The following is a 14584-nucleotide window of genomic DNA, read 5'->3' on the forward strand; positions in this document are numbered from 1 at the left end:
CTAGGACTTTGAGACACACACACACACCCCATCAGATTTTTCAAGGTGCTCCCCACCAACTTTTTAGCACATTGATAAACGCACAACAGTCCTTGTATCTTTCGCCCCAATTTTGCTGACCGGGAGAAGCAAACACAGGGTGGCTTCTCTCGATTGCTCAGCTCTGGATCCAAACATGGCAAACTGCTTTCGAGCTTAGCCCACCTGGAGAAGGTACAAAATAGAAGTAGGCAGGACCCCTGCCCATCCACTCTCAAGTCTCAACAGGCTGAGTTTCTGCGAAAGAGGCTGGCTGGCTCCAGATCCAAAAGGTGAGACTAATCACGGAGAAGCAGAAGACAGAAGAGTTTGCTCCCAGATGTAGGTCCGTTTGCCTCTATCCTCACTACTCACCACACGGAGGAACTAAGGAACAGGGCAAAACCTGGTTCAGGAGTCTGCTTGTCCATCTCTCTCAGTCCAGAGGAAGCGTAGGGTTTTCCAAGAAGACAGCCAGCTTGCCTGCTACCATATCCAGGTCGTTGGTGTTGGCATACTTCAGCAGGTTGGTGCCTTTGATGAAGTAATGCTTCAGGAAGTGCTGGCTCACACATTTGTGCAGCTTGCGAACCATCCGCAGGAAGCCTTTGCGGAAGCAGGACCAGTCCTTGGAGCGAGGGTACTTCTCGCACGTCCAGAAAAGCACCATCTGCAGAAGACACAAGTGAGGCACAATAATTGAATTCAACAACACAGGAAGTGCTGGGGGGGGGCAGCTGGGATACGGTCTACATGGGATCGCTCCCAACCTTGAAGTAAATACAGTGGTACTTTGGTTCTCAAACGCCTTGGTACTCAAACAACTTGGAACCCAAACACTGCAAACCCGGAAGTAAGTGTTCTGGTTTGCTAATGTTTTTCAGAAGCTGAACGTGCTCCGATTTGAGTGCCACACTTCCATTTTTAGTGTTACACTGAGGTCTGTCTGTTTTTACTATTTATTTCGAATTTTCGTTTTTGCGGCTCTTTTTGTTTTGTTTTTGTGACTGCGTGGAACCCAGTTCAGCTACTGATTGATTGATTGTGTGACTGCAGTACATCATTTATTGCTTTCATTTTATGGGTCAATGGTCTCATTAGATAGTAAAATTCATGTTAAATTGCTATTTTAGGGGTTGTTTTTAAAAGTCTGGAATGGATTAATCCATTTTGCATTACTTTCTGTGGGAAAGCGCACCTTGGTTTTGGAACGCTTTGGTTGTGGAACGGACTTCCAGAATGGATTAAGTTTGAGAACCAAGGTACCACTGTAGTTTATAAATGTTACAGCTTTCTCAGTGAAGCTCACTGTTGCTCTGGCATGAAAAGTAAGTTGCCACCTGCATCTTCTTCTGCCTGCTGCATTTGTTGCTGAAGTTGGAACCCCTGATACCCAGGAGAATTTGGGGTTTTCAGTCAACCGGGGACGGGAGGACGGGATGACAACAGCCTGGGGGTGGGGGTTGGCTTGGGCCTGGTTGCCAGAAAAACAAAGGACAAGACCATTTCCTACCCCCCCACACACAATATCACACACACAAAATCTGGGCCAAAAATGATTTCCCTGAAACTCACTCACACATCTCTGGGAAGTGCTAGTGTCTGGCCTACATAGTATATCTTCAGGTTTATACGGAGTTGTTTCCATAACTGTAAGCCTAGAAACACACCACAACGTTTAGAAGCACCACACCTGGCATCTCCATCACACAAGCCTATTGTGTAATGTTTGGCCCTGTGTGGGTCAGCAGAAAGTGTCCCATCTAGAAGAGAGAACATGGGGGCTTGCCAGCACATATGTATAATGGCATCTAGTCAGAGAAATGACCCGGATCAAGGGTGGAAAACCCTTTTTCTGTCAAGTGTCAGAGGTCGACGGTGGATGGAGCCAGAGCTGAAAGTGGGAGACTCTACCCATTTCTTCTCTCTTTCAACACGACCTTTGCCTCATCTCCTTCCCCACCCAGTAGGATCCTGCGGTGTGGGGAAGAGAGAGTCATCTGCCTTGTGTTCTGTCCAGCCCTTAGCAAACCACAGGCAATGAAGAAATGTTAAGTAGCCAGCCCTCCAAAACTGCTCCTCTTGTCTTTGGGGTACAGATCTCTCTCCCCTTTCCAACGCCTCATTGCCTGGCACACACACCTGCAGGTGGAAGGCTGTGAGGACTGGCTTATTTCCTGCACACCAGACATCTTCCTTCATCTGCCTCATAACCCGGAAGCACATCATGCGGCAACCGCCGTCCTCATCAAGTCCCTGCATCAGGATGTGCTCAGCTCTCGAGAAGCTCAGGTACCAGTGGTAATTGGAAGAGGCCAAGAGGTCAAAGCCAAAAGACTGCAGAAAAGAAGGAGAGCAAGTTGGGCAAGGAAAAGACAGGAGAAAGAAGGCAGAGGGTGCCCTCACAGCTGAGAGATTCGCTGAGCATCTCCATAGGAGCAGCCTTTGCATTGTTTCAATCCATCAACTTATCCCAAGGGTCCAGGGTGCTTACTAATACTCTGAAACAGATTTAAAGGCACCAAATGATGCAAATAAAACGTATTAAAATATGCTAAATTAAAAGCAACGTTTACATGCTTATCCCATTGCCTTCACAGGATATCTAGAAGCTGTGTTAAGGCTTGGGCTTTGGGGACCCTCCAGCAAGAGGGGGCTGGATGCATATCTGGAGAAGAGAACATAAACAGCTTTTCACGTGCCACCATAGTTTTTAACTGGTCCAGATTAAGAAAACATGAGGCATATTTTAGCAGTTGAAAGGGGAAACATGGGAGAAGACACTGTCTAGAGCAGGGTTTCCCAAACTTGGGTCTCCAGCTGTTTTTGGACTACAATTCTCATCATCCTTGACCACTGGTCCTGCCAGCTAGGGATGATGGGAGTTGTAGTCAAAAAAACAGCTGAAGACACAAGTTTGGGAAACCCTGATCTAGTGTATAGGGTCTTAAAAGCAATTAGTCAAGAGGGATCTGGAAGTTACAATCTTCCCCCAACCTTGTAACATTAAATAGAAATGGTGCCCTCTTCATACTTTTATGGGTTGTGTACATTGGCCACCTCTCCCTAGTAAGTAGAGGATTTGAAAATGACTCATGTTTTTCTTCCCTTGCTTACAGGGATGTGCTGCAAGTCTCCACTGCCAGTTGGCACCACTCTCCTGTCTCTAGGCATGGCATACAGAAAGTGGACGGAGAAAAGTCCCAGCCCCCTCTGACATTTCTCACATGAAAATAGGGACGTCCCATTCCATAACAATAATTTCACATCTTATTGTGTTGCCCCAGCCACTCTGGGCAGCTTCCAACATATATAAAAACATAAGAAAATGTTAAACTTAAAAAAACAAAAAAAACCCTTCCCCATACAGGATTACCTTCAGATGCCTTGGGGGCTGGATAACTCCATACCCCCCAACATTTCTCCAATGAAAATAGGGACATCCTAAGGAAAAGCGGGACATTCTGGGATCAAATCAGAAACCAGGACGGCTTCTCTAAATCAGGGACGTCCCTGGAAAATAGGGACCCTTCGAGGGTCTGCCAACCTAGAGTTCATAAAAGAGAGGGCTATCGAAGGCTACTGGCCATAATGGCTATGCTCTGTCTCCACGGCTCAAGGCAGTATTGCTTATGAACGCCGGAGCAGAATATTAGTTTAACTGTTCAAATCATTATGGCCTAAATCAGTGGTTCTGATTTATTTTATTTTATTGTGGGCCACACTTTCAGAATAAAAATTTGCTCGTGCCACACCGACTTTTTTTAGTGATAAGAAATACATCCTCTCCTGCCACACCAGTGTGGCGCACCGCACTCTTGGAGAACCCTTGGCCTAAATCCTGCTCTCTTACCCCTCAACATGCCCCTCTTTGCAAGATCGGTTTGGAGCTAAAATCACAGTCGCATCTTGGCCTGGTACCTTGACGCATTGCACTTTTTCCTGGCTAGGCCAGCGCTTGAAACATCGGGGCCACTTGATTTTCTGAGGCCAACAAGTTGGGATCTCAATCGTTGGAACCAGCTCAACCTCAACCTGGACATCAGATGTCTCAACAGCAACATGGACCACCGGGCTGAAGCCTTCTAAAATGCTGACTCGGTCTGGAGAAAGGGGTATCAAAAGGGTATTTGTCAGCAGAAACTGGACTGCAGCAGATTCCTCGCCTGCCACAATTCTGCAGCTTGCATTTTCGCTTTCTATCCCCAATATTAGCTGGATTCTGACATTCATTAATTTCTTGGGTTTAGGGGCGTCCCCCCCCCCAAAAAATCCCTTATGACAGTATGCTTCTGCCAGTCTGTGTCTATAGTCACATTTCACTTTTAATTTGTATACCGCCTTTTTATATTTACTTGCACAAGGCGGTTTACAGCAACAAAACAAACAACTGAGAACACGCCCCTTACAATAATCTGATCCAACACAGAAAGTCATAACAAAATATAACTTTTAAACAGAATGACTTATATAAAATAAATTAATATTCAACAATATATTAGAATCCATGTTTCTCCTAAAATAAGACACCGTCTTATATATTTTTCCCCTCAACAAAACACAATATGGCTTATTTTCAGGGGATGTCTTATTTTAACCACGTCGCATCGGTACACTGCATAGCCACGCCTCTCCAGGCTGTTTTAATGGGAGGTGCCACGTCACTATGGCTTATTTTCGGGGTATGGCTTATTTTTGGGGGGAACGGCTTATATTTCGCAATTGCATAGAAATCCTGCTATGGCTTATTTTATGGCTATGTCTTATTTTAGGAGAAACACAGTGATAGTACGCAATAAAACTAACTCTGAAAGCATCAGCAAATAATAATTAAACAAAAATCCACTCTTAATTACAATAAATATGATCTAAACTATGATCATTAAAAATAACTGCAAGTCACAATTCGGTGATTTGTGGTATGGTCTGTCATGAGGGCCAGGACAACACTGCTGTGAGTGTGTGTGTGTGTGTGTGTGGACCTGGCAGAAATATCTGTCAGAGGTTTGGGGAGGCCATGAGTGCTTGTGGTTGATTGTGGGAAAGTGCTACAAAAAAAACCCTGAGGCACTTCCTCTCGCACCCACCCCAGTGAACTCACCCGCGAGATTGTGAGATACGATCGCTTTCTCCACAAGTTCTCGGAAGACAGCCAGGACCTTGGCAGGCACGAGGTCGCCCTCGATGTTCACATCTGCCTCGTGCCACTGCTGGAGGCTCTTGGAGAACTGCTCCACTTCCAGCCACTGCTGCAACTCCTCCGGGTCCCTGACAGGAGACAGGAGCTTGGCTCCATGCGTCGTGTAGTAGCGCCAGTGCCGTACTTGGCCTTCTTTGTACCCAGACAGGCCAAGCAAGGGGACGGTGATGAGGAACTGGCCGGGTGTTAAGACCTAGACAGATTCAGAAAGGTTGGAACAGGAAATGGCTAGGATGGCCAGGAAACTAGAACAGACTTTGGGCTTGTCCACACTTCCATGGATTGGATCTGAATTGGAGGCTTCCTGGTTCACAGCTGAATGCAATCCTAAGTATGCTTACTCAGAAGTATATATGTTAAGTACTTGAGCCTTGGTTACTTCACTACATCTGCTAACAGTGAGGAAATGATCTATCTCTCTATATAATAATAATGTAAGAATGCCATCAAGCAATCCTCACTGGAAGATTGGCAGTGCCGCATCACAATCCTGGATTTGCATGAAATCAGGTTGGGATAGGGAAGCAAAAGTGAAGGCAGGTTGCACAACAGCAATGGCCATGGCAGAAGAGTGAGGAGCAGGCAACTCTGAGAGGGGAAAAGAGGCAGTTTAAAACAACAGAAGAGTTTTAAGTAATGCAGCTACTGAGTGAACCGAGAGGGAAATGGTGGTTTGAAACAACAGCAGGTGTTTGAGTAAAGTACTATGGAATATTTGAGGGCTTAACATCCTTGGGGAAGTTTGAGCACAGTGAGAAGGGAGGGACACTGAAAGCAAGAAAAGTGGCCAATTTAAACAACAGCAGAGGTCTGAATAAAACAAGGATGGAAATCCTCAGTTGGAATTTATTGTTCATGTGCCATTGCAAAGAAGTCCCACGTGGCTTTATTGGGGATCACAAATTCTGTGGTATGTAAAGCCCAGGGACTATAATACGTCAAGCAAAATGTGCAGGGCTCACAAAATGTGAAGCGCCCTTCTTCAGGTGAGACTTCTCAGGCAGCAGGTGTATTAAAAGCATGATTTTGTGCTCTCATACATTTTGGGAGGGCTTGGCTAGGGAAGAGGTGAGTTAGGGTAGTTGGTGGAGTGAGAGTGGTGGCGATCAAGGGAGGGAGCAGACATGAGGGGACCTGGACGGAACCTAGGCAAGGTGCTTGTACCTGGATAGATGGGTGGAAGGGGCTCTTCCCATGAAGTAGAGCTGACCACTTGGCCAGTAAGGCTGGCTGATCCTGAGAGGCAGCAAGGAAAGAAGTAGACAGAACAGAACGCAGTAAAAGGCGATTAGTTGGCTAACTAAAAATGCAGCTGGTGTTAATGCAAATCGCTAGGTAAGGTGAAATCCAAAGAGATGCCAGCTTTGCAGCCTGGAGATGGAACTTTTTCCAATACACTCTTAAGCACACATTGTCCAATCCTTCAGGAACCAAGGAAAACACAGCATTGAGCTAGTTTCTACCCTTGTGTGGTCTTCACTGGCGGTGGAAGAGGAGTGGGGGGGGAGCGCACCGCCCCCGGCAGTGCGATCCCTTTTTTAAAACAAACATGATTTTTATTACTTTTTATACTAAACTACAATTAATACCACATTCAAACAAAAAATTTTCTTACATTCATCATAGGCTAACAAACCATGACTTCCCTCAACCCCTTCACATGGCTTTCTACATTATGACTTGACCTTATACTTCTTAAATCAACCATTGCTTACAATATCAAAAAGAAAATTTCTTTCTTACTACTATCCTACTTACAATGATAACTCTACAAATTAATTACAAAACTTCTTGAAATCCTATTAACGTATTCAATTGTATATTGTCTTTTAAGTAACTCGTAAACTTTGACCAGTCTTTGATGAACTTCTGGTCCCGCTGCTCCCGGATCCTTCCCGTTAATTTGTCCATTTCTGCGTACTCATTCAATTTCACTGTCCATTCTTCAACCCCGGCAGTGCGATCCCAGTGGGGTGCCATCGTGGCTGCCCCTCCGCCCACGCTGGGCGCCACGCCCCTTCAGGTGGCACGTCCCGCCCCCAGGACGCGCTTCAGCCCTGCCCTCGCCTGTTCTCCGCCCCCCCAGTGCTGGAGCATGAAGCTCCCCCACTGGTGGTCTTTGCTTGCTATGTCAGTTCAGTCTCTTTCTACCTTATCTGCCTGCAAGAGAGGTGAATGGGGGACCCGGGGCAGAGCGAGAGAGGAGGGACTGCAGTCATCCCTGCATGTCTTGCAATGCTGAAAAACAGCTTTTGGTGGCAGCCTCCCAACCTTCTCCAGTCTACTAAAATAAGATGGCCCCTTGCTGCAAGTGCCGTTTCTGAAAATTGGCAAAAGGCAAAGGTAAAGGGAGCCCTGACAATTAAGTCCAGTCGTGAACGACTCTGGGGTTGCGGCACTCATCTCGCTTTACAGGCCAAGGGAGCCGGCGTTTGTCCGCTTCCGCAGACAGTTTTTCTGGCCTCCAAAAACTGAAGTGAGGAAAAAGCGAGGAGGAAGAAGGGAGAAATGGTAGCACCATTCGTTGGCTTCCCCCTCACCTTGCCACAAGGTCTGGAGACTTGTTGGGGCATTTCATTCCCTCTCCCCCCACCCCACAGCTTGCCACCTAGCCAAGACCTGATGGGTTTCCCAATTTCCATAAGTCATCTCAAAGGCGACCGTGCCAGCGACCTCTAAGGCTGCTGGTTAATGTCAAACTAACCTGGCCCCAAGCCAGGAATGTAGAAAGGGTACTTCAAAAGAGAACTATTGTCCCTGGGATTTTCTGCTACCCTTATTGATCCCTGGGGCTGGTACTGTGGTGATGATCATCAGTACTCACATGATGCTAGTGAACCAGCCTGTCTGATGTCTAAATAAGTCCTCTGTCCAGAACCTAACCCCCACCATTCCGAGGTCTGCAGGGTCAGCTCCTTCTCACTGATGCATGTAAATGTTACCTGGATATCACCATTTGCTGCATTCACCTGGAGTTAACTTAGCTGTAAGGTTACTAATGGTAAGAACTATGTACATCGCTTTGAGCTCTTGGGGGGGGGGGAAGTGGGATAAAAATATATTAAATTAAAAACAAAAACGAAGGCAAGTTTCTCTCAAAAAAAGTTAAGCTCTTCAGCTGTAGCTATTTAGTCAGTTGACAAGAACCGCTGTTGATCTGCAGAAATGAAACATTCGCTCACTACGGCATGCCTTCCAACCATTACATATAAAACTGTGCCTTTCTCTGGATGCTTGCAAGAGTTATTTAAAAAAACTTTACAAAGGGTTGATGTTTTAGGGTTTTACTTACTAAATAGAACAAGAAGCTTCATCAAATCATGGAATTGCCAAGGTAGAAGGAATGTTGAAGACCACCCTCTCCAAATCTCCCTACCTTGTGCAAAAGCTTGCCATGCCCCACAACATCTCTTAGAAGAAAATGACCAGGCTGCAATCACATCATTGCTATGCAGTGGCAGAAACTGTCAAAACACTGGTGTTTTTGTGCATTTCACAGCATCTGGACATGGGAGCTAGGGGAACTAGTATTTTATTACAGCCTCCTGTTGTAAGAATTTAAGGTCTTACATATATATATATGTTATTAATTTACCAAACAAATAAGGCCACATGTCTGAAAACAGCACAGAAAGACAGGCCTCACTCCATTTTGACTCCTAGCTGGCCAAGTGTTTTCATCTGCAGGGAGGAGGTGAAAAGTCTCTGCCTGAGGGCCAGATGATGGGCCATTTCCCTCACAAAGGACAGCCATTAGCCCTATCCACCAGGGTAGGAAACTTTTTTGTTTTGCAGAAATGTGTGTCTGGGAGGGTCAAGGAGAGATGGCACAGGTGTGGAAAATTCCCAAGTTACCTCCTCTAACCCGCCCCAATTTGTGATGTAGCTCTGATGTATCTGGGGGGGGGGCGTCCTTGAGTTACACCTCTTCTGTGGTTGGATGCTGTTTCTGGGGGTGGGCTAGACTCCAGGAGGGATTTTGAAATGTCTTTATAAGAGCATGCTTGCTTTGTTCTGGGTCTTTTCCCCTGAAAAACACCATTGTTGCAACAGCTTCAATAAAGATCAAGCTTACTAGCTGCTTTGCTTCTCAATCGTCTCTGGTTAGCCTCTGTTTTTTACTCCTACCAATGGAGAACCTGCAAGGGCTTTTGTGTACCCCATAAGGGAATAAGGGCAGATTTTTCCTATTACACTCCGAAATAGCGAGACCTGGAAATGTCTGGGCAGCAAATAACCAACACACAAGGAGGCTACCAGATAGCATCTGTTGTGAACAGCAGACTCCTAACCATATCTGCTCCTACTGACCTTATCTGCACCGTCTTACTGAATTCATACACCCAGCTAAGTAGTACTGCAGCCTCAGACCTAAGTTACCATCACCTGTAGTATATCTCCTGCATTCTTTTCAGAAGTTCATACTTTCTCTGGTACATAGTAGAACATCTCTATGGCCAAAAGCCGTATCACCAGTGGTACCATCCATTCTTTTCAATCAATTTCCACTGCCACTATGGTACACCCAGGACAGATCTACGTTCACGGTGTATAACGTTAAGGAAGGGTTAAGGAATGATTTTCATAACGTAGATAGATGGGCATGTTACGTTTTGCTTGTAACGTTAATAATGCATCATTGAAATGTGACACCAGAGGGCGCTGCAGAGCAACCAGGAACTGGCAGCAGGGAAACTGCATTTTGACAGGCAAAAACAAGGTAAGGAACGTTTTTAATTTACCTGTGACGTTTTAGAACGATATATCTAATGTCGTTCTAATAACGTTAAAAAGGTCTGCGTAGATCCAGCCCCAGTTTCAATTATTACATGGAAGTATGCGTCTGGTTGTAACTGGTGGCTGAATACGAGTGGTAATAGAAGCCTATTCAGGGAATATTGAGGTTATGAATTGGAAACAATGAAATCTTCCCGAGTTCCAGCATGTTCCTGCATCTTTTGGTTGTACATCAGTCCTGGCTTCTGGTTTGCTCCTCAAATCCTACCTTCTGGCTTGCCCTTTGGTTCTGAATTACACCTTCATTCCACGACTCCTGGTTGCCCACAAACTGCTTCCCACAGCCCAGACCTGACACTGTCCTTTAAATATTGTAGAACTGTAGTTCAGAGCAAGAAGCCAGAGGCACCAGGTGTAGCTTCCTATAATCCTGCAGTCTATAATGGACAGTTGATGCTCCCATGAGGAGTAGGGTCCAGAATCGCTCGTGCACTGAGTGCACAAATTAATAATAATAATAATAATAATAATTTATTTATTCCCCAGCCACTCTGGGCGGCTTCCAACAAAATATTAAAAATGCATTAAAACATCAGTCATTAAAAACTTTCCTAAACAGATGTCTTCTAAAAGTCAGATAGTTGTTTATTTCCTTGGCATCTGATGGGAGGGCGTTCCACAGGGCAGGTGCCACAACCAAGAAGGCCCTTCGCCTGGTTCAAGTCAAAGACCCCATGCACACTTACCTTCATATTTTCGTTATGAATCCCAGAGTTAGAAATCGGCTGGAAACGAGAATCCTTGTTGCTAATTTCGGTGGTAAGCCGTTGTATGATTTTTTGCACTTCATCCACAGTTTTGGCCACTGCTCGGTGCCTCAGGTCCACCTGCAGACAAAACCCAACACACCTACTACAGTGTTTCAGACCCCAAACTACACAGAATCAGAGAAATGTAGAACCGGAAGGCAGTGGCGGAGGAAGGGGGTGGGGAGGTCGGTCTTCCCCGGGTGCCAGCCTGGGGGGTTACATTGCCGCAGGCGGGCACCGCCCCATTGGGACGCTCGCACATGCGACATGCCACGCCCTCGCCACCCCGAGTACCGAAGCCCCTTCCTCCACGACTGCCGGAAGGGACCCCAAGGGGCAGCTAGTCCACAGCTTTTAACCAAACAAAGCTACTGAACCATAGACCTGCTGGAAGGCATATTATTTATGTGAACCATGCTGTGCCTTGTATGTGAGTTTGGGTGCAAATGACATGGGAATTCCAGTTCAGAGAGCGGTGTCCAGTTAAGTAGTTCTGCTAGGGCAAGGATTCTGTTTGTAGAACGGAACTTCCCTTCCCTCCCCAAATCTTTTGGGTTGGGGAAATATCTTAAGGGTTGTCCCCCTTTAGGTATTATTTGCACAGTAGAGCTTCCTGTGCTTAATTATGAGTACCGGTAGTTGCACCCAAATTTACTGGATCATACATTTACTTGGCTGGATCTTTGAATTCGTTTGTGTTCTGCATTGTACTGTGAAGCATCTAAAGCTATCGCTTGAACTGCTTGGCCTTTTGAAAAAACAAAAAACAAAAAAATGACACACACACACCCTCTTCTCTTTCCCCTCAAGGTTTCGCTTCATGCACCGGACAAAGCAGACCTTTGCCCATGAAAGTGTCAGCTGCAATTGAATTATTATTATTATTATTATTATTATTATTATTATTATTATTTTGAATTTGTACACCACCCTTCATCTGTAGATCTCACGGCGGTTCACAACATAAAATTACAATTTTTAGGCATTAAGATGCTTCAGAACTCAAATTTATTGCCCTATATATCAAATTTCTGGTATCTATGAACTATATGAGAATCTGTGCTTTTCAGACCTGTTTTTAATGTACTCTAGTTGCCTGCTGTCCTCCAATTCAGGGTGGGGATTTTTGTAAAAAACAAACACACAAGAACAGTGTTCTTTCCTTCTCAAGAGGTGTCTTCTCACTGGGGAGAAGTTTTGTTTGTTGATAATCCCTTATTACATTGTGTTGACTATACTTAATTATATCATGTGCAGAGTCAAAGTCAATTAGATTTCTTGTGCGGCTATATAAAAAACAAGAACAACAAGGTGTGCATGCCCTGTCAGTATTTAGTTATCATAATATAACCAAGAAATCAGAAGGTGGGGGGAAAACACAATAGGAAACACGAGAAAGAATGAAGTTGTTCCTCATATACAGATTCCAATACGTATGGACGTAGACTGACTAATCTGATGGGGGCAAAGTGGATTAGCAGCTACATAATGCTCAAACATGGACAAGCCCCAAGCGTCCTTCTGTTAATGCCCAGTTTGAGTAGTTACTGAGAAAATCAGGGCCAAATTAGACACGACAGCACAATATCTCCCACGTGTTTTGAAAATTTAAGTGCAGCTGTGGACAGGTGAATTGGATCTGCAGTACTTGTGGAAGGGGCTGAACCCTTTTCACCCTGTATTCCCCCCCCCCGTTAAAATCCTGCCTCAGCAGGCAAGTTAATGAAGAAAGTCTTCCTACAGATAAGACAAACTGAAGGAACCCCCCACCCCCCAAATTATTCTAGCCATTCGTATCTCTCCATAGACAGCATCTGCCCTGTTTGGCTCCAGCAGATGGACTAAAAACTACCACAGCTCCTCTTCAATTTGTTCATAATGGTTTTACTGTAAGGTTACCAGATTTTTTTCAATGAATCCGGGGACACTTTTCAACTTCAATGGATTTTGTATGGGGACTGATTTGTAAATCGGGGGACTGTCCCCGGGAAACAGGGACGTCTGGTAACCTTATTTTACTGTAGATCCAAGATTGGGTAGTTTAGAGCAAGAGACACTCCCAGGTTAGATTTTGTTGATCCTTCCCAAAATTTCATCCAATTGGTATTTTGCCTGGAGAGTTCTACCCAGTGCTTTTTTCTATTAAGAAATGTTTAGGGGTACTCTCATTTTCCTACTCATATTGAAATACTGCCCCTCAATGAGGCCAAACTTAGATTCACAAAATGTTTAGGGGTATGCGTACCCCCTGCGTACCCACCCACCCCCCGGCTGGGGGGAAAAAAAGCACTGGTTCTACCTCATAAACATGAAAACAGAATTCCAAACCTTTCCAAAACAGAAGAGACACAATGTCCCTTACCTTATTCTGAATGTATTGTTCTACAGCTTCTTCTGCGAGTGGTTTCATGGCAAGGACTTGTCTTCAACTTATCTCCAAGGAAAATCCTTCGTACCTGCAGGGTTTTCTTGACACCGAGGCGGGGTTTTCACATGCACTTTTCCTTGGCTATTTCATTAAAAAACCTTGTTTTCCCTGCATATGGAGAAGGAAAGCAAATCTTCTTTTTGTTCCGCATTACAGCACCCATGCTCAGCTTAGCACTTAAGGACATTCCCAGTCCGACCCCCTCCAAAAAGAAAACGGGTTCGATTGTTTCCATTTTTTCAAAAATGCAAACAATCTTAACACGTGCAGACTTAAGAGTTTCAGAAAAGGCTAATCTTTTATGAAAAAGCAGCGCACTTTCTCAGCCATTGCCGACTGCCACAATACACTTCCTTGCTCGGTCAAGCAATCTTGCCTATATTGTTTGTAAAATAAATCATCTTCCACCTCCCCCCACCCCTTCTCTGCAACAGTGCCGTTGGTTTTATACACTTTGGCGTTGCGGCGCAAGGCCTCTGCTCCTTATCTCTCCTTTCTGCCTCCTGCTAGTATTGACAGTAAATGCCACACCACTTGGGCCTTGCCTGCCAGTGCACTCGCCTTTCTTGACTGTAAACACAGACTAAGCCGCCTCTCGTTAGCAAACGAACTGAAGCGCACCCACCACAAATTGCTCAGGAAGGGAAAACAATTGATCGGGCTCTTTATCAATCGAAGCGGTTGTTTGTTTTTGCAAAAGCTTGCGTCAGAGGCATGTGGTGTGCAAGGCCAGAGATTCACTCAAAACAGTTGGGTTATAGACGCTTCAGGTTGCACGACTCTGCTAACCCAGAAATAGTACCTCGGGTTAAGAACTTTACTTCAGGATGAGAAATCGGGTTCTACCATGAGTAAGAGCACGTGTTGCGATCGGGAGCTGGCAAGACACATTCCCTTCCTGTGGGGGTGGGGCCGGTAGCCGGCCTTAGTAGCTAATGGTCAGTTAGGAGTTGCTGGGCAAAAGTTAATGTTGCAACTTGTGATGGACAGCTTAGCGTCCTATTTAAGCCTCCGCACGTAGGGTGTTCCTTTCTCTTGGCTTCGGCTGCTGATCAGATCACCAGGCTGTGAACACGGTTGTATTAAACTTATTTATTCCTTTCTTATCCCTTGTAGAACCTTTGGCCTTGTACCTTTTATTCTTAATTACCTCGGCTAACTTTAACACCCTCCACCCTCATTTTAAGAATTCCCTCGTGATAATACCCTTCCCTCTACCCTACCCCCCCTTTCCCCCCTCCTCCTTCCCCTCTTGGGGTCCCTGATCCCCCTTTTGCAGGCCCATGCCGCTTCCTCACAAGGAGGCCCCCTGATTGCCTTTCCACACACACACCTCCCACCATTCGGGTGGCCTGTTGGGGTCCTCTTGTACAGTTGTTGGATAAACTACAT

At 45.4% G+C, this 14584-nt stretch overlaps 1 protein-coding gene across 1 annotated transcript; it reads right to left on the reverse strand.

Moving 5' to 3' along the window:
- Positions 1-299: 299 nt before the first annotated feature.
- Positions 300-13229, reverse strand: MAB21L3 (mab-21 like 3). The gene is made up of 6 exons (XM_033173785.1): positions 13127-13229; positions 10702-10842; positions 5120-5411; positions 3940-4121; positions 2161-2355; positions 300-688 (listed from the first exon to the last, which is right to left on the reverse strand). The coding sequence occupies exons 1-6, from the start codon at positions 13172-13174 to the stop codon at positions 455-457; spliced, it is 1092 nt and encodes a 363-aa protein (XP_033029676.1). The 5' UTR covers positions 13175-13229; the 3' UTR covers positions 300-454.
- Between the last annotated feature and the right edge of the window lie 1355 nt (positions 13230-14584).

Source organism: Lacerta agilis, chromosome 16 (assembly GCF_009819535.1).
Source record: "Lacerta agilis isolate rLacAgi1 chromosome 16, rLacAgi1.pri, whole genome shotgun sequence".
NCBI classification, from domain to species: domain Eukaryota; kingdom Metazoa; phylum Chordata; class Lepidosauria; order Squamata; family Lacertidae; genus Lacerta; species Lacerta agilis.